The 24,286-nt window shown below is 37.7% G+C and overlaps 1 protein-coding gene across 8 annotated transcripts in view; it reads right to left on the minus strand.

Annotated features, from left to right (window-relative positions):
* Window positions 1–6,131, minus strand: part of LOC133556592 (AP2-associated protein kinase 1-like) — a 44,636-nt gene extending 38,505 nt beyond the window's left edge. For 4 of the 8 annotated variants that reach the window (XM_061906677.1, XM_061906681.1, XM_061906680.1 and 1 more), the window contains exon 1: window positions 5,355–6,131. In XM_061906677.1, the coding sequence (XP_061762661.1) occupies window positions 5,355–5,514 (160 nt within the window). In that variant the 5' untranslated portion in view covers window positions 5,515–6,131. The remainder of the gene's footprint in view (window positions 1–5,354) is intronic. The other 4 variants (XM_061906676.1, XM_061906679.1, XM_061906678.1 and 1 more) reach the window with 1 other exon arrangement.
* Between the last annotated feature and the right edge of the window lie 18,155 nt (window positions 6,132–24,286).

Raw genomic sequence — 24,286 nt, forward strand, 5'->3', positions numbered from 1 at the left:
CTAGTGCACACGCATGCCTGGTTTGCGTTTGTTATTGTGCTTTTTGTATGGCATTGTTTTAAAAAGCAATTGGATTAATGAAGACAAAATTTAGCTTGCTGACTTTGACTAAAATGATAGTAAACTTATTTTTCACACAACTTCATCCCACACTTGTTAGCTAGCTAGCAAAGTACAAGCTGACACTATTACCGAGGCTGAGACCGCGTTCTCCCTTCAGACCTCCGACATTATGCCTTCGCATTAAATGCTTGCATATCACAGATGTACTGCCATAAAATTAAGGTCCGCTTTGCAAAATGAGCAAGGTATTCATGTTTTAACAAGAATAGGAGAAAATGTTCTCATACTTTACATGTTATCACTGGCAATGTTTTCCTCCTGAAAAAACACGAGTGATGACGTCACGACTATTATCGAAGACAAAATATTGTTGACTTTTGCGGATAATGTTGCAGAATTGTTGCTGCCCTAACCACAACAATAACAAGTTGGAGAATGTGCAAACAGGCCTGGTTAGAGCAGCGGGAGTCACATTACTAGTAATAAGTAAAGGAGAGAAAAAATATCTGTGGGTTGGAAAATAAATGAGCATAAACTCAAATTTTCCTGTTCTCCAGTTACTGTGAATGACATTACTAAAGCGCATGCAATAATACTTTCCCACAACTATACTTTGAGTTATATTTGAAGTACAGTCCTGTCAGGTTCCAAGTCCAATGTGGGTGGTCAGATGACCAAACCTTTCAAAAAGTGGCCAGACAGATGGAGTCCTGCCAAAACACTGATGAATTAATCAGTCTTTTAAAATCTATTATTCAGTGCAGAGCCCTCTTGACTAACACAACATTGTTAGCAGTCATTGGAGCGATACAAAACATGTCAATATACAAACCTTGATTCACTATTTAGTAAAACATTGGAGAACATGTATATTTGAGGAGCAACTGCCAACTAAATGCTTAAATTGGGAACACCCTGCAGCATAAGCAATGCATGATTGTGCAGGTTTAAAAACGCAGTGTTTTGTGTACAATAGTGTCCTTGTCAGTGACTCAGGATCTATTGGATAACTTATAATACAATTGTAACAAGTTCCTCCCAGCTTTCAGGTAAAACCAGGAAAACCCTAGTGTAACATTATATCCTAAATTGTGGAGTAAGACCCCGTTTACATTGAGCAGATAAGGTTATCCAGGATAAATCCCACCTAAACTTATCAATGTCCACAAACACAATTCCACCGTTTTTAAGACCCCCCTCCCTCCTCCGTTGCAACGCGACCTAATACACAAGCGCGGAAAATGCGCACGTCCAGTGTTGGTTTTCGTGCTAGTTCTTATATTTAACTTATCTGAACAATATCCAGTGTTGTGGCATTTCAATTAACTGGAATCCAGTGTGCTGTGGGGCCCTATTGTAGTGAATCACATCTGAGCCATCATAAAATAATCAAATCTTTAATAAACACGTAAAATTAGGGCTGGGCGATATTGCCTTTTTTTAATATCGCGATATTTTTAGGCCATATCGTGATATACGATATATATTACGATATTTTGCCTTGGCCTTGAATGAACACTTGATGCATATAATCACAGCAGTATGATGATTCTGTGTATACATTAAACGTTCTTCTTCATACTGCATTAATATATGCTACTTTTAAACTTTCATGCAGAGAGGGAAATCACAACTAATTCAATTGACGAAAAGTGTATTTATTAAACTTATTAAGCAATGGCACAAACATTCAAGTCATTTCCAAAACATGAATTGCAAGAGTGTCAGAGACATTTTAAGTGTCAAATAAAAATGAGCTGCATAATAGGAAATCAAATAGTATTCGTCCTCCACTATTTGGTATGTCACTAAGGTTATGAAATTCTCTTCATACTCCAGCGAGTGACTTTACAAACGATGCTAAACATTAGCAGTAATGCTACTTTTTAGAGCAACGCTTTTCCCCCCCACACTTGAAAGATTACGGTTCTCTGTTCGACATATTCCCACTTGAAGCCGAACCACCGCCAGACGATGGAAACCCTGCTGTTTTTTATTGTGAATTAAGTCTTCCTTCATTTGTTATCAGATCCGCACCATCTTTCTCCCATATGGCTACATTAGCAGCTAACGTTGGCCACGCCGTGACCTCTCTGCTCTGCGAGGGCGTGTATGTGGCATGAGACGTGACAGTTTGTGACGTATGTAAGAATGTGCGCCTGCTTGTCTGCGAGAAGACAACACAGGAAAGAGCGAGGAGAGCCTGAAGTGTACGCCCGCAGCTAAAAGTCCTGCGTGAGAACGTATACTCGAATATTACGATATAGTAATTTTCTATATCGCACAGGGACAAACCCGCGATACATCGTATATATCGATATATCGCCCAGCCCTACGTAAAAGTAAACAATGTCACAAAGACTATTTTACAACAATCCATCTAGGGATCTAGATATCTGGTCAGGACACTCCTCACTCTTTTGCCTTCACCTTCATTGTCCATTCGTTTTTGATTACTTTATATATTCTGGACATAGATGTTGAGTCCGCGACATACATGGCAGACAATAACTGATACAGTCTGCTTTGCCAGTCCAAAAGCATTCGTCTTTTCCGTAGTCTTCCCTCGACGACCAGGTAATACAAAGCACACGCTACCTTTTTTTTTGAGTCACATCCACGGGAGCTTGCATTCTCGTTGTGTATTTTGATAAATGGACTAAGTTTTTCGGTAAGTAGAATCACAGCTGACCTTGACATTCAAAAGTTCTCTTGCCGTCTGAGAAGTGGTGTATCTGAAATAACTGCAATCGCTTTCTCTTAAGGTATTCATGTGTGATTTCCACAAGCGTCTGTACAGACGGAAAGAGAAACACTTGCATGTCTGAATGATTCACCTTCATATTTCCAGTGGTAAGCTCTGAGTTACGAAACCGCTTTATTATGAAGCTGGCTGTGGCGCGTTCATCTTGATGTCACTTCCTGTGTAGGGCGCTGTCTTTCTGGCATCACTTCCTCTCCGAAATCAGTTTGTAAACGATCAATGAGTCCATACAAAGCTAAGACCCGCAGATTAAAGAAATACACGCGCACTTACCCGTGAAGAAAAATATCCAAGAAGGGGGACCTTAAATGATAGTTTAGTGTAGCTGAAACAGGGCTTAGGCTAAATAATTCTTTGTTTATGGGGTTATCTGGCTTAGTGTAGACATAGCCTAACTTTTATACAAATAGCCTAGTGCAAAAGGTAGAGAAAGAGCCAAAGTGCAAAGTGTATTTTCTGGTCTCAATTTATAACAGATTAGACCAGTGATTCTCAAACTGTGGTACGCCAAATAATTCCTTGATTAAAACACAGTGTTTTATTTTCCAGTAATGAGACGCAGTGTTCCCGTTCGAACTGTGTGTAATGCGACAATGGTCAAAACTATTAGAAATAACGCTTGTTAAATAAAACATCTGCCTTGTTTTAACGAATACATGGGCCTACTACGCTACTGTATTTTAATGGTGGTCATCAGTGTTTGAACAGTGTTACTGTTCAAACTGTGTGTATAATGCGACAATGGTCAAAACTTTTAGAAATAACGCTTGGTAAATAAAAAATTGATTTCAATACCGGTAATTTGAAAACACATAAAGGGAAGAAGATTAAGAGCTATTTTGTAGGATTTAAGGTCCAAGCTTACATCAAACTCAAATTTTTATTGCATACCTTTGGTAAGTGCCGGAGTGAGAAGAGGTTTTAAAATAATTAGCGCATGCTTACTTTTACCGCATACCTTTGGTAAGCGCAGGAGTGAGAAGAGGTTTTGAATTAATTAACGCCCCGGCGGCAATTCAAGGAAATACGGTATGTAGCATCATTTACAAAGATACCAAGAATTACTACTGTGAATTCTAGTGCAGTGGTTCTCAACCTTTTTTCAATGATGCACCCCCTGTGAACATTTTGTAATTCAAACCTTTGACCAAGTAAAATACCAACAAATGACAAATACCTCGTAGGCCATACCCGGAAGTAGCTTCCTTACATCCGTCGACAGACCAAACGAGACACTTCAAAATAAAAGTATGCCCACATACTGTTTCAAAGAGTACTGCTCGTTTTTCGTATGTGGGTAACAACATTTAACTATTTATAAATGGTTGATTTCTATAGGCTAGTAAGGTAAAGTGTTGTACCTGACAAGTTTGGGCTACCTTGCTTCTGCAGCCTTCATCAGAGGTGTCACGTGATGTTAGCGTGAAGTTGTCTGTGACGTGTTATATGGATTGTACCATCAAGAGTTGTCAGGTCCAACACTTTACCTACTAGCCTGTATAAATCAACCATTTATAAATACACGTCAGTAGGCTAAATGAACCTCTTCAACATAACATTTAACTATGTGTAATGTAGCGACTGGCTACGGGGTGTTAGCCAATGACTTTGGCTGGGGGGGCGGGACTTCCGGAGGCGATAGGGAAGTGACGTTATCGACAGGAAGTGAGAGTTAGAGACATGAGAGCTGTTGTGTGGTTGTATTACATCTTGTGCAATAAAGACAAGACAAACGAAGAAGTTTTATGAGCCTACATTCCTGGGATTATTACAATATATATTTCCGAATTGGTTCAACCGCCACCCGCCCGAATCTATTTCAAATCTATTTTTTCGTCATGTCACCCGCCCGACCCGCGGTTTATACGCGAACTCCGCGGTTGTGACCGCAAACCGCGCATCCGTAGCAACCGCATTTTACAAATTTAATGTCAAATTCAAATCAAATCAAATCAAATGTTTATTGGATTCATCACTATACAGTGTACATCCACGACTAAACTACTGACTAAACTACTACCACAACTTGGTTTACTATTTATAAACTTGAAATAGGCCACCCGGCCTGAATCCACACTTCCCTCGCCAAACATCTTCGTTTCCCAACCTTCACGCTTGGATAAATAGGCCTTGATGCCAGTCTCTGGGAGACTGTTTTGCTGTTAGATCGCGTCCAAATTTGCAAAGTACGCGAGATTGGTGAAATGCATACAGCACGCGTACCCCCATTTGAGAACCACTGATCTAGTGGACACATTAAGAACAGCTGTTTCTTTCATTCAAAAATGTCAGGTAAATTTTTATACTTCGCAAACTTATCCTGCGGGCCGGATAAAACCTGTTGGCGGGCCTGATCCGGCCTTCGAGCCGTACATTTGACACCCCTGGATTAGATTCTCAGAATAAAGATTTAATATTTTAAAGTTAAGACACAGGGGATTAGCATTTTGACATCTTAATCTTGTTTATAACCAGTAACTTTGGGTAGTTAAGTCAAACAGACCTAATGTAAGAGTAGATAACTCACCTTCAGCCACTATTTCTTCGATGGTCACTTGATGTCTTCCAATGGTATAGACCCGGCCGATAAAGCTTCCCCCGCCGCCGCAACCAGCGCCTCCTCCGCCGGCTACCGAGCCGGGCCCGGAGCCCACCAGCTCCCGTCGTGAGTCAAAAAATTTCTTCATTCTCACCAGGTGTTATCCAAAAGTGGCAAAGCCAGTGATGTATAAAAAAGCTTACAGCAATGGCGGACGAGCTAGCGGCTAACGAGATAGCTAGTTTAAAACAACTGAATGACAGCAGCTAAAATGATAGCCGACTTACTGGGTCTGCAAATATCCGAACCGGTTAACGTTTCTCGGCTAAGCCATAGTCGCTCAAGCAGTAGCCAGGACCAAACGTTGTTTAGTAGTGTTTTAGCTGTAAAAGGTGAAATGTATTCCGCAGACACTTGACTGCCAAGCAGCGGCGGTTGCCGACTTAACAGCAAGTCTGTTAGCCCGAAGAAACAGGCGCTAGCGCACCTATGCGGCTAAGCTAAGCGGCTAGGTGCGATGACAGCTGGCCGCCAGGTAGCTCCTTAGTACCCAAAGCGGCTTACTCCGCATGCTCACCGAAACAAAATATCAGAACGCTAAAATAAAGGCACTTTTTTTCAAAGTCCGCCTCAAATGTTCCTTGGCGTCGTCGAGGTGGTCTAACAGGGTTTTTTTTCTTCTTTTTTTAAAATAATAATTGACAAGCTAACCGAGCTAAAAACAGGAGATATGCTAGTAGGAGGAGTCGGCAGCATTTCTCTCATTGTGATTGGTCAATTCTTGCGACGGTTTCCGGGGCCTTTGTCAGAAGCCACGCCCCAGTAAGATGCTGGAATAGCGTGGTTTTTAAAATGCCTTCGCAAATGTATGTTGTAATTTACCACGTTCATTACATAATAGATCCCTTTTGGTTTTTATATCCATAAATGTTAAGTTCATCAATACCCGACCTGTTTTATGTGCGTTTTAAAAAAAGATTTAGAACTCTACATTAAAACAGTCCCTACCTCTAACAACCAAAAAACTGTGAAAACGATGTTGCTGTGTTCCAAATGTAAGTTATTTACTGAAATTGAGTGAACCTATGGCTTTGCACTTTGTTTATTATATATATATATATATAATGGATGGATCTCTCTCTCTCTATCCATCCATTTTCTACCGCTTATTCCCTTTGGGGTCGTGGGGGGCGCCGGCGCCTATCTCACCTACAATCGGGTGGAAGGCGGGGTACACCCTGGACAAGTCGCCCACTCATCGCAGGGCCAACACAGATAGACAGACAACTTTCACACTCACATTCACACACTAGGGACCATTTTAGTGTTGCCAATCAATCTATCCCCAGGTGCATGTCTTTAGATAGATAGATAGTACTTTATTTATTCCGTCAGGAGAGTTCCTTCAGGAAAATTACAATTTTCAGCACAATCCCATTCAAGATCAGACAAACATTACAGGGAGACAGAACAGTCTCCCTGTAATGTTCACAAGGTGAACATTACAGGGAGACTGTTGTAGGTGTAGTTTAATTAAAACATTAGATTGTGATTCTGAAAAAAAAGGTTGAAGTCCTTTCACCCACCGAGAGAGAAGAGAAAAAAGAAAAACTGCTAATATTTGTTTCTTTGGTTAGACTCCAAAGCTCACTCGCATACTTTTATAGGACAATAGTCTGTCCATTGGTCTTAGGAACCAACACCTCTTGGTGCAAATCCAAGTAGAAGTTATGCACCCCACCTCCTTAGTTTTAACATCCGCCCTTTTGATCATTTTTACTCTTCTTACTTACCCCGTTTTAACCACCGTTTCCCCTAAACCTTTACCGCAAAACTGGTCATCGGCACATGTTAAATCTGCAGTTAACATATCATTTTTTACTAACCTTATCCCCCTTTTTATTTTTCTGAATGATGGGAGTGAAGCTATTATTACCTCATTTACATGAATAAACCTGTCAACATTTGACATTAGTGTTTAGAAGTGGGAGGAAGCCGGAGTACCAGGAGGGTACCCACGCAGTCATGCAAACTCCACACAGAAAGATCCCCAGCCCGGGATCGACAACTCGAGACCTTCGTAGTGTGAGGGGCACTAACCCCTCTTCCACCGTGCTGCCCATATAATATATATATGATATGATTGTATATAATATATATATATATATATATATATATATATACATATATATATATATATATATATATATATATATATATATATATATATATATATATATATATATATATATATATATACACACACACACATATATATGTATATGTGCAGATAAGTATATATATATATATATATATATATATATATATATATGTGTGTGTGTATATATGTATATATATATGTGTGTATATATATATATATATTTGTATATGTATAAATATATATATATAAATTCTATTTTAATTACTTTGAATTTACAACCCCCTGGCGCAGCTTGTATTGTTTTTGTACTGTTTTGTACTGTTTTTGTATTTACTTTGATTATTATTTTCAACTGTTTGTAAATGTTGAAATGTATAAATAAATGTTTATAAAATAAAAAAAAATCCCGTTTTGTATGAAAAAAAAAAGAATTTCACCTTTGCAAACTCTTTAAACTATTGGCTAAGTTTTATATTCTTAAATGTAACTTTCTCAATTCCGGACCTTTGATTGATTGAGAATTTTATTAGTAGATTACACAGTACAGTACATATTCCGTACAATTGACCACTTAATGGTAACACCCGAATAAGTTTTTCAACTTGTTTAAGTCGGGGTCTACGTTAATCAATTCATTCAATTCCTGTTTTTTGTGCTTTTAAAAAAAAAGGAATTTTACCTTTGCAAAGTCATTACACTATTGGCTAGGTTTTATATTCATAAATGTTTTTTGTGCCGTTAAAAAAAATTAGAACTCTACTTTAAAACGCTTTCGACCTCCAACAACCAAAAAACTGTGAAAACTATGACATTGTGTTTCAAATTTGGATTATTTACGGAACTTGGCTTTACACACACACACACACACACACACACACACACACACACACACATAAATGTGTATATATATATATATATATATACAGTATTACACCGTATTTCCTTGAATTGCCGCCGAGGCACTAACTAATTTAAAACCTCTTCTCACTCCTGCGCTTACCAAAGGCATGCGGTAAAAGTAAGCATGCGCTAATTATTTTAAAATGTCTTCTCACTCCGGCACTTACCAAAGGCAGGCAGTAAAAATTTGAGTGTGAGGTAAGCTTGGACCTTAAATCCTACTTAATAGCTCTTAATTTTCTTCCCTTTATCCGATTTCAAATCCCGGGTATTGAAATCAGCCTCCTCCATTTTGAAAATGATGACAGGGGAAGTGTCACTCGTGACATCACGAGTTTGACAAGGCGGTAATACTAAGCATGCGCTAATTATTTTGCGAAGCGAGTTTGACCCGGCAGTAATTCAAGGCAGGCGCATACTATATGCCCTGTGGCAATTCAAGGAAATACGGTATATATATTATAAAGTACTATCTATCTATCTATCTATCCATCTATCTATCTATCTATGTCCTGGGCATGACATTAAAGTGCATCTGGCAGTGGAGGCTCCTCTATGGGATCTTGGGGCACTAGGACGTTAACCTCTTTACTACTGTTACCCCAGGTGGCCCTTGGCAAAGGCCTAGAAGTACCTGACTGCCCCCTAGCCAGGGATACGGTGAAGACCTCAACGGTGGAGCAGGTGGTAGACGGTAGATGTAAGAACTACCACAACGGCTGTGATGGCGGGCGAAGGCTGCAGCAGAAAAGGGTCCCAAGTCGTCTTGGACTCCATGCCACTGGACCCTGACCCGGATCCGTCAAAGATCGTTTGGTCACTGTCTGTGCACCAGTTTCCCCACGTTAAACAAATTCATGTACAGGCATCCTCCATAAAGGGATACACCCCTACCAGCAGATGACCGCCGATGATGATCATATATATATATATATATATATATATATATATATATATATTGAATGCTATTTTAGATACATTATTGAGTTTACAACCCCCTGGTGCTGTTTTGTACTGTTTTTGTACTATTTCTGTACTTGTTTTCATTAATATTATTTCTGGATTGTATGTAAATGTTGCATATTATAAATAAAGGTTAATAAAATAAAAACAATTAAAACACAAAATATCCCCTTTAATCTTTTCCATATGTAACCAAGAAAAGATGCTCGTTTATATTATTCCCAAGATTTAATTTCAAATAACAGTTCACAAAAGCTATAGAATACTTTGTGTGATTGTATTTCGGGCCAACTCTATGTAGAGAAAACACTTTTTGAATGTAGTATTTGGAAAAAGGCTGCTCAATGATCATAAACCCACATTGTAAAAATGATAGAGAAAATGAAAGAATGAATGAACCTATAGTGTAATTGTCCTCTAGAGGTCACTGTTTACCCACTCAAACAAACTTGTTTGCTTTCCAAAACCATAGTCTATAATTGCCAGAGGCTGTTACATTTTATTTCTAACCAGGTAAGATTAACTAGTATTAATATTACAGTAGTAGGTATATTTGGCGCTTTAACTTGATTATTATAATATTATAATACATATATCATGCTCTACATTACTATACTGGTATGATGATTATCAATTATAAACAATAATTATTTTTTTTATTGTACAATTTGACTTGATTTTTTAAACTGTTGAATATTATAAAAGCAATTAGAATGTTGACATAATTTTCTGCAGCATATCTTTCTCATTTCAAAGGTACAACATGTTCATTTAAAAAAACAAATAGCACTTTAGAGGTATAAGTGAAATACTGGCACCGTTATACCTTCACATTAATGCAACCTGTCATTTAAATGTAATGTGCTGACAATTCTGTTTGAATAATTGAGCCATTACTCTGTATGTGCTGCACATAGTTCAGTCCCAAGTGATAAATGACAATACTTTATACATACTCTACAATGGGAAGGCTCTCTGCTGAATCCAAAACAAAAGGTAAACATAAGGCTTTCATATTGTGTGGTCCCCCAGAGTATAAAAAATTCCTTCCAGTCTTGAATGATGTTGATTATGTGGGGAGTCTGGGCCAAGAAATCCAGCATTAAGCATGAGTGGCAGCAAATACTGATTTTGACTTTTTGTGAACATTGCTTAGCCACAGTTAGGTCATCAGCAAAGTTCAACCCATAGATCACTGATTCTTTGATATTAAAATATATTTGAGAATCCATTTGGGATTCAGTTAACATTAATACACCGCCTACACAAACTTCTCAAATATCTCCTGTGGGATGATCCATTTGTCTTTTTCCTGTTTGCTCACACAGTCATAAAATTGTCAGGATTTGACTTAGGGCTCTGCTTTCAGACGTGCCATATTATCTGCAGGCTTCTTTGCATTCAAAACAATCCTTTAAATAATTCAACACACTGTTAGGTTGCATGCTACTCTAAATAAAAGTGATAATTAACAATGGCAACACTAAATTAAGCTGGTCTGTGTTTCCGCTTGACTGTTGGAATAAGACAACATGAAGACAAAGTGTGTTTTCTTTCTAGTCATAACAGTGCCCATGATATTGTTTGCCCCATTCATCAGTCTGTTGCTACGTATATTCCTTATTTGGTAAATTCAATGTGTCCTCTGTGAATAGATAAACACCTTTCCCGATGATATACTTTTACAGAGCCATTTGAGGGAACATGGAATAAAAATCCTCCCCCTGCCAGCCAAACGTGGCTCTAGAGACGCCTACTCTAATAACAACCACCACAAGATCATTTTACACATGCTAGCTGGCCCCTTTATTAACTACACCTGCATAATCTATAGCCCAAAAAATGAACCACACTCTGAGAGCGGTCTTATTTTAACAATATTTTTATTATCGTAGTTTGAATTAGAACTGCATGTTATCAGAGAGGTGTTTTCTGATATTAGAAACAAATGCAATGCAGTCCATAGCCAATGCAAATCCCAAATACAAATAATAAACAGTCCATGTTCTACAAAACCCAAAAACAGTGAAGTTGGCACATTGTGTAATTCATAAATAAAAACAGAATACAATGATTTGCCAATCCTTCTCAACTTATAATCAATTGAATGGACTGCAAAGACAATATATATAAAGTTTGAACTGAGAAACTAATTAGTTTTTTGCAAATAACCATTAACTTAGAATTTAATGAAAGCAACACATTGCAAAAAAGTTTGCACAGAGGCATTTTTACCACTGTGTTACATGGCCTTTCCTTTGAACCACACTCAGTAAACATTTGGGAACCGAGGAGACCAATTTTTGAAGCTTTTCCGGTCGAATTCTTTGATGTACAGCTTAAGTTGCTCAACAGTCCGGGTCTCCATTGTGGTATTTTAGGCTTAATATTGCACCACACATTTTCAACGGGAGACAGGTCTGGACTACATGCAGGCCAGTCTTGTACCCGCACTCTTTTACTACGAAGCCACGCTGTTGCAACATGTGGCATGGAATTGTCTTGCTGAAATAGGCAGGGCTGTCCATGATAACGTTGCGTGGATGGCAACATATGTTGCTCCAAAACCTGTATGTACCTTTCAGCATTAATGGTACCTTCACAGATGTGTAAGTTACCCATGCATTGGGCACTAATACACCCCCATACCATCCCAGATGCGGGCTTTTGAACTTACAAAAAAACAATTTGAAATGTGGACTCGTCGGACCACAGAACGCTTTTCCACTTTGCATCAGTCCATCTTAGATGAGCTGGGGACCAGCGAAGCCGGCGGCATTTCGGGGTGTTGTCGGTATATGACATTAGATTTTTAACTTGCACTAACAGATGTAGTGACAAACTGTAGTTATTGACAGTGGTTTTCTGAGCCCATGTGGTGATATCCTTTACATACTGATGTCGCTTTTTGATGCAGTACCGCCTCAGTGATCGAAGGTTTTCAGCCTTGCTGTAATTTCTCCCGATTCTCTGAACGTTTTGATGATATTACAGACCATAGATGGTGAAATCCCTAAATTCATTGCAATAGCTTGTTCAGAAATGTTGTTCTTAAACTGTTTGACAATTTGCTCACACATTTGTTCACAAAGTGGTGACCCTCGCCTCATCTTTGTTTATGAATGACTAAGCATTTCATGGAAGCTTCTTTTATACTCAATCATGACACCCAGCTGTTCCCACTTAGCCTGTTCACCTGTGGGATTTTCCATATAAGTGTTTGATGAGCATTCCTCAACTTTCCTAGTCTTTTTTGCCACTTGTGCCAGCTGTTTTGAAACATGTTGCTAGCATCAAATTCCAAATGAACTAATTGTATTCTGTTTTTATTAACAATTTACACAACGTGCCAACTTCACTGGTTTTGGGGTTCGTATATGTATATATACATGTGTATGTATGTATGTACAGTATGTATGTATGTATGTATGTATATATGTATGTATGTATCTATGTATGTATGTATGTATGTATGTATGTATGTGTGTGTGTGTATATATGTATATATTTATGTGTGTATATACTGTATATATTTATATAAATATAATTGTGTGTGTAAGTGTATATGTATGTATATGTATACTGTATACTGTATATGTGAATGTGTTTATGTATGTATACATGTGTGTATGTTTATATCTATGTGTGTGTATATATATGCATATATATGTATATGTATATATATGCATATATATATATATATATATACATACATATATATATATGCATATGTATATACTGTATATGTGAATGTGTATTGTATGTGTATATGTGTGTATGTTTTGTGTATGTGTGTGTTTATATATACATACTGTATAACTGAATGTACATGTATGTATATATGTGTGTATGTTTATATACATATATATAAATATATGTGTATATGTATATATGTGTTTATACATATATGTACATATGTATATGTATATATGTGTATATATATACGTTATTGATATATATATATATATATATATATATATATATATATATATGTATATATAAAAGTTATTGAGAGAGATATATATATGTTGTTTATATATATATAAAAGTTGTTTATATATATATATATGTAGTAAATGGATGGATATATATACACAGTATATATATATATATATATATATATATATATATATATATATATACACACACATATACATATATATATATATATATATATATACAGTATATATATATATATATATATATATATATATATATATATATATATATATATATATATATATATATATATATATAAGTAGCTTTGATGTAACAAGCTACTTTTGTCGTGTAACTTGTAGTGTAGCTTGCTCCAATTCTCTGGGGATAGCTTCCCCCGGGGTTTAGCTACATTTAATAAAGAGTGACTTAGAGCTTAGCTAACAACATTTACATCACTACCACGTCATGCTTGCTTTCGAATTTTGTTTTACATATGTGCTACATGGTAGTCGGGCACAAGTCGTTGTAGTTCGGCAGTGCAAACACAACCTTTGTTTTCACTGAACCTTATATTCGTGTTTAAACGATGGGTAAAATAAAAATGTAAGCTACCATTGTTTGCGTCAATGAGAACTTCCTCACGCTGTATTAGTCCATCTACTTATTTGAGGTTTGGACTCCACCAGGCCAAGTTGTTTATCAAGGCAGAACTGTTGTCGATTTTGCCGTTCTGCACCTGTTATAAATGGCAGGACCGAGTCGATATGCTATGGAAGGACAGAATAAACTGTTTGTAATTCTCTTTCTTACAACTTCCCTTATCTCGTGAGTATGTTGGGATCTGTGAGATCTTGTAAAAATTTGTGCTATTTCGCTGCACGATGGCGCCGCAACAGAACGACTCTGTTTGGCGGTGCTGTTCCGTGGCCGTTTGATTGGCAGCCGTTCTGCATCCACTGGAAGACTTGTACAAAACTGTATATTTTCGCCATGTTGTTTTTGTGGGTTGTCCAGTCTCAATTAGGTGATAAGTTGTTGAGGTGGTTTAAAAGGTACATATGATTGTCATTGGCTTAAACAGTAGATGCAACCCACTCTCTTCCTGTGTCCGTCCTATCGTAGTTTATTATGCAGCAGGACACTGTATGAGAAATGTATTGTACATCTATGCATCTTGCATATTATCAATACATTGTAACCCCCATCTGTGGATATTTTCTCACTGATAAAACAAGCAAGGTCATGTACAGATGTTTGTGTATGTTCTCTAAACCAAGAAGCTCGAGGCTAGATTGGTTTATTTCTGAAAAACAAACAAGCTACAGTTGTTCAAACACCTACCAAAGTTCTCAAATCCTCCCTTAGAGTAATATCTCCAGGACCACTTGTCGCCCAGGTGATGACACATATCCCCTTTGTTCTTAACTAGTACAATAGATGTCAACATGACGCATCTGTTTGCCTGGGGATGTCTTGAATCTTTAAAGCATGTTTTTCTCCCTTTCAGTCTATTGATTTTCAGCTGCATCTCCATGTGTTTCAAAACAAACAGGGCACATTGAAAGCTGATCTCCTGTTTGGGTTAGACGTTTGGCCACGATGCATGTAAGTTTCCTGTAATAACTCGCCATTGAAAGTTAATTTTGTCTTTATTTCACTCTTGACATTCTTTTCTTTTAATAATCAAGATGCTGTTCATGGAAGTTCTCAGTCATTTAGGTCAGTGGTTCTCAACCTTTTTTCAGTGAACATTTTTTTTATTTCAAGTACCCTCTAAACAGAGCAAAACATTTTTGGTTGAAAAAAGAGATAAAGAAGTAAAATACAGCACTATATCATCAGTTTCTGATATATTAAATTGTATAACAGTGCAAAATATTGCTCATTTTTACTGGTCTTTCTTGAACTATTTGGAAAAAAAGATATAAAAATAACAAAAAACTTGAAAAATAAACAAGTAATTTAATTATAAAGAAAGATTTCTACACATAGAAGTAATCATCAACTTAAAGTTCCCTCTTGGGGATTGTAATAGAGATCCACCTGGATTCATGAACTTAATTCTAAACATTTCTTCACAAAAAAATAAATCTTTAATCTCAATATTTATGGAACATGTCCAAAAAAAAAAATCTAGCTCTCAACACTAAATATTGCATTGTTTTCTTTTTTTCTTTTCACAGTTTATGAACTTAGATTCATATTTTGTTGAAGTATTATTCAATAAATATATTTATAAAGGATTTTTGAATTGTTGCTATTTTTAGAATATTAAAAAAAAAATCTCACGTACCCCTTGGCGTACCTTTAAGTACCCCCAGGGGTACACATACCCCCATTTGAGAACCACTGATTTTGGTCATTTTATTTTCAGGGCATTCAATTGATCGCAGCTAGACTGTTTGGTTTTGCTTCTCATCGTAGTAGGCTTCATCAGTTAATACTCATAGACTTTGGTTGGGGTCTGACCAAAGTGATGTACATAAATAAAACCTATTTAAGTCTGACTTTATAAAACTTTGAGGAGAGGTGAATAACAGGTCAATTAAAAAAGCTGCATTGGACTTGTTCAAACTTACACTTTTTAAACCCAAAAATCTAAGAACAACATCAACAGCGAGCATATGTTATCAATATTGGTCAAAGAAAATCTATTCAACAAATACATTTGTATAAATGTGACAATTAGAAATTCTACATTGTGAAAGATTACCCACAGGCCAGATTATTCTAAATTCACCAATATTAAGAAATGAATTTCCTTAATTGATGATCACCAATGCATTACTTTATCCAGATAAAGAAAATACAGTGGACTCAAAGTGCAAAACACTTTTACATTTCATGAAACAAATGACAATTAACAAACAACAAATTTACAATTAGACAACCAAAAAAAAAAAGACAAACAAATGTAAAATTACACAAACCAAATCGACAACAAAACAAATTGCAAATACACAATTCAAATCAACAAAAGACAAAACAATTCATAATTACACAAAAAATATAGCAAAAGACAAAAAACAGACAACTTATACACACCAGATAAAAAAAATACAAAACAGCTGTCAATTAAACAAATGTAATTAACAACATGCAAAAACCAAATCAACAAAAAACACAACTTACAATTACATAGACCAAACTGACAAAACAAATGAAAGTAATACAAAAAACAAATAAACAAAAGACGAAATTGCTTACAATTATACTATCTGTGTAGGCCCTGCGATGAGGTGGCGACATGTCCAGGGTGTACCCCGCCTTTCGCCCGAATGCAGCCGAGATAGGCTCCAGCCCCCTCCCCCCTGCGACCTCAAAAAGGGAAAAGCGGTAGAAAATGGATGGATGGATGTTACTAAACTGTTCGACAATTTGCCCACACATTTGTTCACAAAGTGGTGACCCTTGCCCCATCCTTGTTTGTGAATGACTGAGCATTTCATAGAAGCTGCTTTTATACCCAATCATGGCATCCACCTGTTCCCGATTAACCTGTTCACCTGCGGGATGTTCCAAATGAGTGTTTGATAAGCAATACTCAAGTTTCTCTGCCTTTTTTGCTACTTGTGCCAGCTTTTTTGAAACATGTTGAAGTATTAAGTTCCAAATGAGCTAATATTTGCAAAAAATAACAAAGTTTAGCAGTTTGAACGTTAAGTATCTTGTCTTTGCAGTCTATTCAATTGAGTATAGGTCGAAAAGGATTTGCAAATCATTGTATTTTGCTGCTGTTTTCTGTGTTCATGTTGCCAGCTACGCTACCTGCTTGCGACAGTCTCTTTACTAACTTATTCATTTTCTATGTATTAAAAATTAATTTAATATTTCCTAATGTTTTATTACTGTTAATTTTTTATTTTTTAAATTTCTATTTCTTCTTTTTCCTTAACCACTTTTTTATTCTCTTTTTTTCAAACACAGAAAATTACCAAATGGGATATTGTAATTGTCAAGTTGTAAACGTTATGGAGGGAATGGATTATTTATAAAGGAAAGGGTAAGATTCAGCACTGTTTATTTCTACTTCCTTTCAGACATGTTGTATTGTGCAAATGTGACCATGTAATGTCATTTTATGTAACTTGTTTAGCATGTCTGAAACAAAAAGAAAAACCATACCAATGCTCAAGTCAGTCAGGTGATCTCCAGCCACGAGAGCATGCCTTCCCCCACTAATTCCTGCTGCAGTTGCAGGCAGGATCAGTTCAGTCCCCACTCAGTGCCTGGAAATGGATGTAGTCTGTTTATACCAGGCCTGGGCAACTATTTTGACATGGGGTACAAATTTAGAAAAAAAACAAATGTGTCTGGGGGCCGGTATATAAAACTTCACAATAATGTTTGATTCAATGCTAAAAACGTTGTACCAGACCTCCTTAAAAAGACGGAATGAAAATTTTAATTTTGTACTGAAGGAGACACCCAGAAAGTACATGACAATAATGTGGGATTTATGATATTATATTAAATGTGAACGATAAAACACTGAATTTTACATTTAAGCGAAAGGCAACAAAAATGCAAGAAAAACACAAAATATGATACAAAGTGTAAAAAAACCACACCTACAATCGGATATATCTTATATATTACTAAGCTTTGGAACTTTGTTGTAAAAATCTCCTTTTGCGTCTATTCCTGACACCCGCATTTCAGGCTGGCCGCTCTGGAAACACTCTGTGGAAACACTCCCTCACCCACACTGCTTGGTGCCTTGTCTGGGCTGCTGTGACTTAGATTACCATAGTAACTAAAAAGATTACCATAGTAACTAGTATATCCTGCAAAAGTGCAGATTCCAACCATCGAAATACTTTGCATAGTTCAAGACTTACAGTCATTTGAAAACATCACTGCACCTCATAATGGCAGCTACACTTTTCCATCTTAAAGATCTAAAAAAATTATTTGGGAATGTCCGCCGGGCTAGATTGAAAATCTTAAAGGCCTGCTGAAACCCACTACTACCGACCACGCAGTCTGATAGTTCATACATCAATGATGAAATATTAACATTGCAACACATGCCAATAGGGCCAGTTCAGTTTATTAAATTACAGTTTTGAATTTCCCGCGGAGTTTCTTGTTGAAAACGTCGCGGAATGATGACGCGTATGATGACGCGTATGATGACGTGTGTTTGTGACGTTTCGGGTTGGAGGGGACATACTAGCTCAGTACCAGTTACGGCTAAAAGTCGTCTCTTTTATTGCGCAATTACACAGTAATTTTGACATCTGTGTTGCTAAATCTTTTGCCATTTGTTCAATTAATAATGGAGACTATAAAGAACAATGCTGTTGGTGGAAAGCGGTGTATTGCAGTTGTCTTTAGCACCGAGACACAGCCGGTGTTTCTTTGTTTGTTGTGAAGCTTTAACACGGAGCGGTCAAGCAAACATGTTTCTCTACGTCAACCAGCATGTTTTTGGATGGGAAAATTGTGACGTATATCTTACCGGAGACATCAGTGGATTATTCGTCCTCCTGCAGTAGCTGTCAAAAAAAAGCAACTGTGAGCTTGGCTCCTCGGCTTCTCTCTGAGACACTGGCGTGTTCACCGCAGCCATCACAACCCCAAGGTATGTCTTACAATCTCACTAAAACACTATTAAAACAATAAGCAGATAAGGGATCTTCCAGAATTATCCTAGTAAATGTGTCTAATTACATCTGAAACGCTCACACTGCCGCCACCCGGAGCCGTCGCTTTTTATTTTATTTTATTATTTTTATTTTTTTCTAGTCCTTCACTATCAAAATCCTCAGCCACGAATCTTTCATCCTCGCTCAAATTAATGGGGAAATAGTCGTTTTCTCGGTCCGAATAGCTCTTTTTGTTGGAGCCTCCCATTATAAACAATGTGAGGATGTGAGGAGCCCTCACACGGGTGACGTCATCGTCTGCTACTTCCGGTAAAGGCAAGGCTTTTTTAATAGCGACCAAAAGTTGCAAACTTTATCGTCGATGTTCTCTACTAAATCCTTTCAGCAAAAATATGGCAATATTGCGAAATGATCAAGTACGACACATACAATGGACCTGCTATCCCCGTTTAATTAAGAAATTCTCATTTCAGTAGGCCTTTAATGGGCCGCATGTGGCCCCCGGGCCTTAATTTGCCCAGGTCTGGTTTATACGTACTTATACTTCAATCGCATGTTTTATTTCAGTAGCAAAATGTGCAATTGCCTGAATGAGAAATAGTTCTTAAAAAATGGAAGTTAAGTATATTGAATGTAGTTACATGAGAGTATGGCCGACTTAAGACTCATTGCATACTGCATACAGTGTGATGTTTCTGTAACAGGAGGTACAGTCAATACCATTCTGCTTGGCTGAGTAAAAGGGTTGACAAACAAGACAAAAGGTCAGTCATGGACGGTGTGAATTGAAGCAGGCGTTAAAGTAGTTTCCCGCCTATAGTGTTTGACCTGTGCTCCAAAGTGACACATTTCTGGCAGCCCTTTTTGACCAAGGCCCCTGTTTACACGAAGCAGGATATTGTTACCCACGGTAAATCACACCTAACCTTATCCGTGTCCACACACAACAATGCCACCGTTTAAGACCCGCGCTTCCTAGCTGTTTTTCGGTTCCAGCGCTCTCTACTTCTCCTATTTTGCCACTTCTTGTGTTGAGCCCTCAGTTGAGCAATCAGGGGACTCACCTGCCTCTGATCACTAATTAGAAGGGTTTATATGCCAGCCTGGCTTCTCAGACAAGGCTGTTGTATTACATGTATTTATGTTTGCTTGCAGGTTTATGCTGGTTTTTATGCCTTATGCAAGTTTGTGTTTTTAGTACCTGTGGTCGATTACTCATACAATGCTAGTGCTCCGTTTTCCTACTTCTAAAGACAATTACAAACCCCGTTTCCGTATGAGTTGCAAAATTGTGTTAGATGTAAATATAAACAGAATACAATGATTTGCAAATCATTTTCAACCCATATTCAGTTGAATATGCTACAAAGACAACATATTTGATGTTCAAACTGATAAACAATTTTTTTTTTGCAAATAATCATTAACTTTAGAATTTGATGCCAGCAACATGTGACAAAGAAGCTGGGAAAGGTGAAAATAAGCACCGATAAAGTTGAGGAATGCTCATCAAACACTTATTTGGAACATCCCACAGGCGTGCAGGCTAATTGGGAACAGGTGGGTGCCATGATTGGGTATAAAAACAGCTTCCCAAAAATGCTCAGACTTTCACAAGAAAGGATGGGGCGAGGTACACCCCTTCGTCCACAACTGCCTGAGCAAATAGTTAAACGGTTTAAGAACAACGTTTCTCAAAGTGCAATTGCAAGAAATGTAGGGATTTCAACATCTACGGTCCATAATATCATCAAAAGGTTCAGAGAATCTGGAGAAATCACTCCACGTAAGCGGCATGACCGGAAACCAACAATGAATGACCGTGACCTTCGATCCCTCAGACGGCACTGTATCAAAAACCGACATCAATCTCTAAAGGATATCACCACATGGGCTCAGGAACACTTCAGAAAACCACTGTCTCTAAATACAGTTTGTCGCTACATCTGTAAGTGCAAGTTAAAGCTCTACTCTGCAAAACGAAAGCCATTTATCAACAACATCCAGAAACGCCGCTGGCTTCTCTGGGCCCGAGATCATCTAAGATGGACTGATGCACGGTGGAAAAGTGTTCTCTGGTCTGACGAGTCCACATTTCAAATTTTTCGGGGAAATATTCGACATCGTGTCATCCGGACCAAAGGGGAAGCGAACCATCCAGACTGTTATCGACGCAAAGTTCAAAAGCCAGCATCTGTGATGGTATGGGGATGCATAAGTGCCCAAGGCATGGGTAACTTACATATCTGTGAAGGCACTATTAATGCTGAAAGGTACATACAGGTTTTGGAACAACATATGCTGCCATCTAAGCGCCGTCTTTTTCATGGACGCTCCTGCTTATTTCAGCAAGACAATGCCAAGCCACATTCAGCACGTGTTACAACAGCGTGGCTTCGTAAAAAAAGAGTGCGGGTACTTTCCTTGCCCGCCTGCAGTCCAGACCTGTCTCCCATCGAAAATGTGTGGCGCATTATGAAGCATAAAATACGACAGAGGACACCCCGGACTGTTGAACGACTGAAGCTCTACATAAAACAAGAATGGGAAAGAATTCCACTTTCAAAGCTTCCACAATTAGTTTCCTCAGTTCCCAAACGTTTATTGAGTTTTATTAAAAGAAAAGGTGATGTAACACTGTGGTGAACATGCCCTTTCCCAACTACTTTGGCACGTGTTGCACCCATTAAGTTAATCATTATTTGCAAAAAAATATAAAGTTTATGAGTTTGAACATCAAATATCTTGTGTTTGTAGTGCATTCAATTGAATATGGGTTGAAAAGGATTTGCAAATCATTGTATTCCGTTTATATTTACATTTAACACAATTTCCCAACTCATCGAAACGGGGTTTGTATATTACTATTTTACCTGCATGACGTCACCTGTGCCTGCATCCTGGGGTCACGCTTATATACCAATCATGCGCCGCCGTGACAGTTGCTATTTATATAACAGAATAGGTCAGTATATAGTATATATTGACTTATTCTGGCAAAAATGTCACAAAAACTGTTCATTATATACACAGTTTTTGTGTAACTTGTGTTTGCTGGTATAGTCGAGTTTTAAAATGTAATGTTGCCTTTGCTCAATCAAGGTTGGAAAACACCGCTGTAGATTGCATGTGGAGTTCAAAGTGTTTCCAATTTCCAACAAATCAAGACGGAGGCAACATTTCCAAATGTCAGTTGACTCGGAACAATACAGCTAAAACAAACACGCAGCCACACAACATGCTTCCCTCCATCTACTGTCTTTATATGTGCCAAAAACTCAGAGGAGACCCAGGCGCACAGGAAAATGAAAAATCATTTATTAGATGATTTGAGCAGTTTGTACAGACACAGTAAGAGGCAAAAGCTCCGAAGCTCATAGCCTTTATACGTAACTTTGCTCAAATTGCAATACGGTGCACCTGGAAAGTGTTCACCGCACTTTACTTTTTCCACATTTTGTTATGTTATAGCTCTATTACAAATCAGAATACATTTATTTGTTTTGAAAGATCTACAGACAAAACCCCATAAAGACAATGTTACAATATTTTTTTTCAAAAGATTCGCAAATTTATCAAAAATCAAACACATTTTAAACACATGTATTTAGAAATATTCACAGCGTTTGCTCAATACTTTGTGGATTCACCTTCGGAAGCAATTATAGCCTGAAGTCTTTTTGAATACGATGCCACAAACTTGGCACGTCTTTCTGTGGGCATTTTTGCCCATTCCTCTTTGCAGCACTTCCCGAATTCTATCAGATTGAATGGGAAGCTTTGGTTTTCATCTTTCTCTCTATCCTGACTAGTGTCCCGGTTCCTTCCAGTGGAAAACATCCCCACAGCATGATGCTGCCACCACCAGTCTTCACCTTAGGGACGTTACTGGCCTGGTGATGAGCGGTTCTTGGATTCCTCCAAACATGACACCCTTTATTCACGGCAAGGAGTTCAATTTGTCTCATCAGACCAGAGAATTTAGTTCCTCATTGTCTGGAAGTCTTTTAGGTGCATTTTGGCAAACTTTTACTAAGAAATTACTTCCATCTGGCCACAATACAATACAGACCTGATTGGTGGATTGGTGCAGAGAGGATTTGTTTCTTCTGGAAGGTTCTCCTCCCTAGCTCTACAGAGAAAAGCTGTAGCTGACTGAGTGACCATCGGATCCTTGCTCAAGTCCCTGAGAGGAAGCGCTCTGAATGCTTTCTGGATGCACTGTATATCACAAATATAATACAAGTTGTTAGGTTACTTTATCAGGTTAGGTTAATCACTTGTGCTGGTCTGTCAAATATAGATGGTCGCTGTAATAGTTTGAAGCTTTCAAAGAATTACAGCGACCATCTATATTTGGCAGCTTGCCAATTGGTCCTCATTTTATCGTGGCCAGCATTGTAGGATGCCTTGTACAAGAGTTGATATCGACCCTCATTCAGGAATGTTAGAAATGTATTTTCTGTGTGATCACAATCTTTGTTTCATTAATTACTTTGGTAAAAATCACAACATTTGCACACAAACCTAAAATGAGTCTTTTGGGTATCGTGCCACTTCTCGTTTCTGTCTGTGTGTGTGTTTGTGCGTGTGTGTGTGTGTGGAAATCCGAAGAGGCTAAGAGCAGGGCTTGCTGGATGTTCTAAATCAGGGGTAGGGAACCTATGGCTCTAGAGCCAGATGTGACTCTTTTGATGACTGCACCTGGCTCTCAGATAAATCTTAGCTGACATTGCATAACACAGTAAGTAATGAATAATTCCGCTGGTAATCACGGTTTCAAAAATAACGTTCAAAATATAAAACATTCTCATGCATTTTAATCCATCCATCCAGTTTCTACCGTACCTGTTCAAGAAATCGCATTAATGGTAAGAAGTATTTTATTTGTTTTTGGTTAGCTTCAAAATAACAATGTTATTAAAACAATAAGAGACTTATTATACTCTACAAATATTGATCTTACTTAAAAATGCACACATTTAGTTGTATTCAGTCTTAAAAAAATATTATATGGCTCCCACGGAAATACTTTTTAAAATATTTGGCTTGAATGGCTCTGTCAGCCAAAAAGGTTCCCGACCCCTGTTCTAAATTGCTCTAATGTTGCCAAAATATTTATTGCAGATGCATTTCTAGTTTGTACACGGTAGAATTTACAGCCTATTTAGTGTGTTTAATGTAAGTGTGACATCATTATTCTTGATAATCTGACTATAGAGAAAAGAGGAGCGACAGACTCCTTAGTCCAGAGTCTCTTGTAGTACTCGTACTCGCCACATTGAAAAGTGGGGTTGGTTGAGAGCGAGCAAACTGATGTTGCTACCATCCATCACTATGAG

The sequence above is a fragment of the Nerophis ophidion genome, linkage group LG07, assembly GCF_033978795.1.
Source record: "Nerophis ophidion isolate RoL-2023_Sa linkage group LG07, RoL_Noph_v1.0, whole genome shotgun sequence".
Classification (NCBI taxonomy): Eukaryota; Metazoa; Chordata; class Actinopteri; order Syngnathiformes; family Syngnathidae; genus Nerophis; species Nerophis ophidion.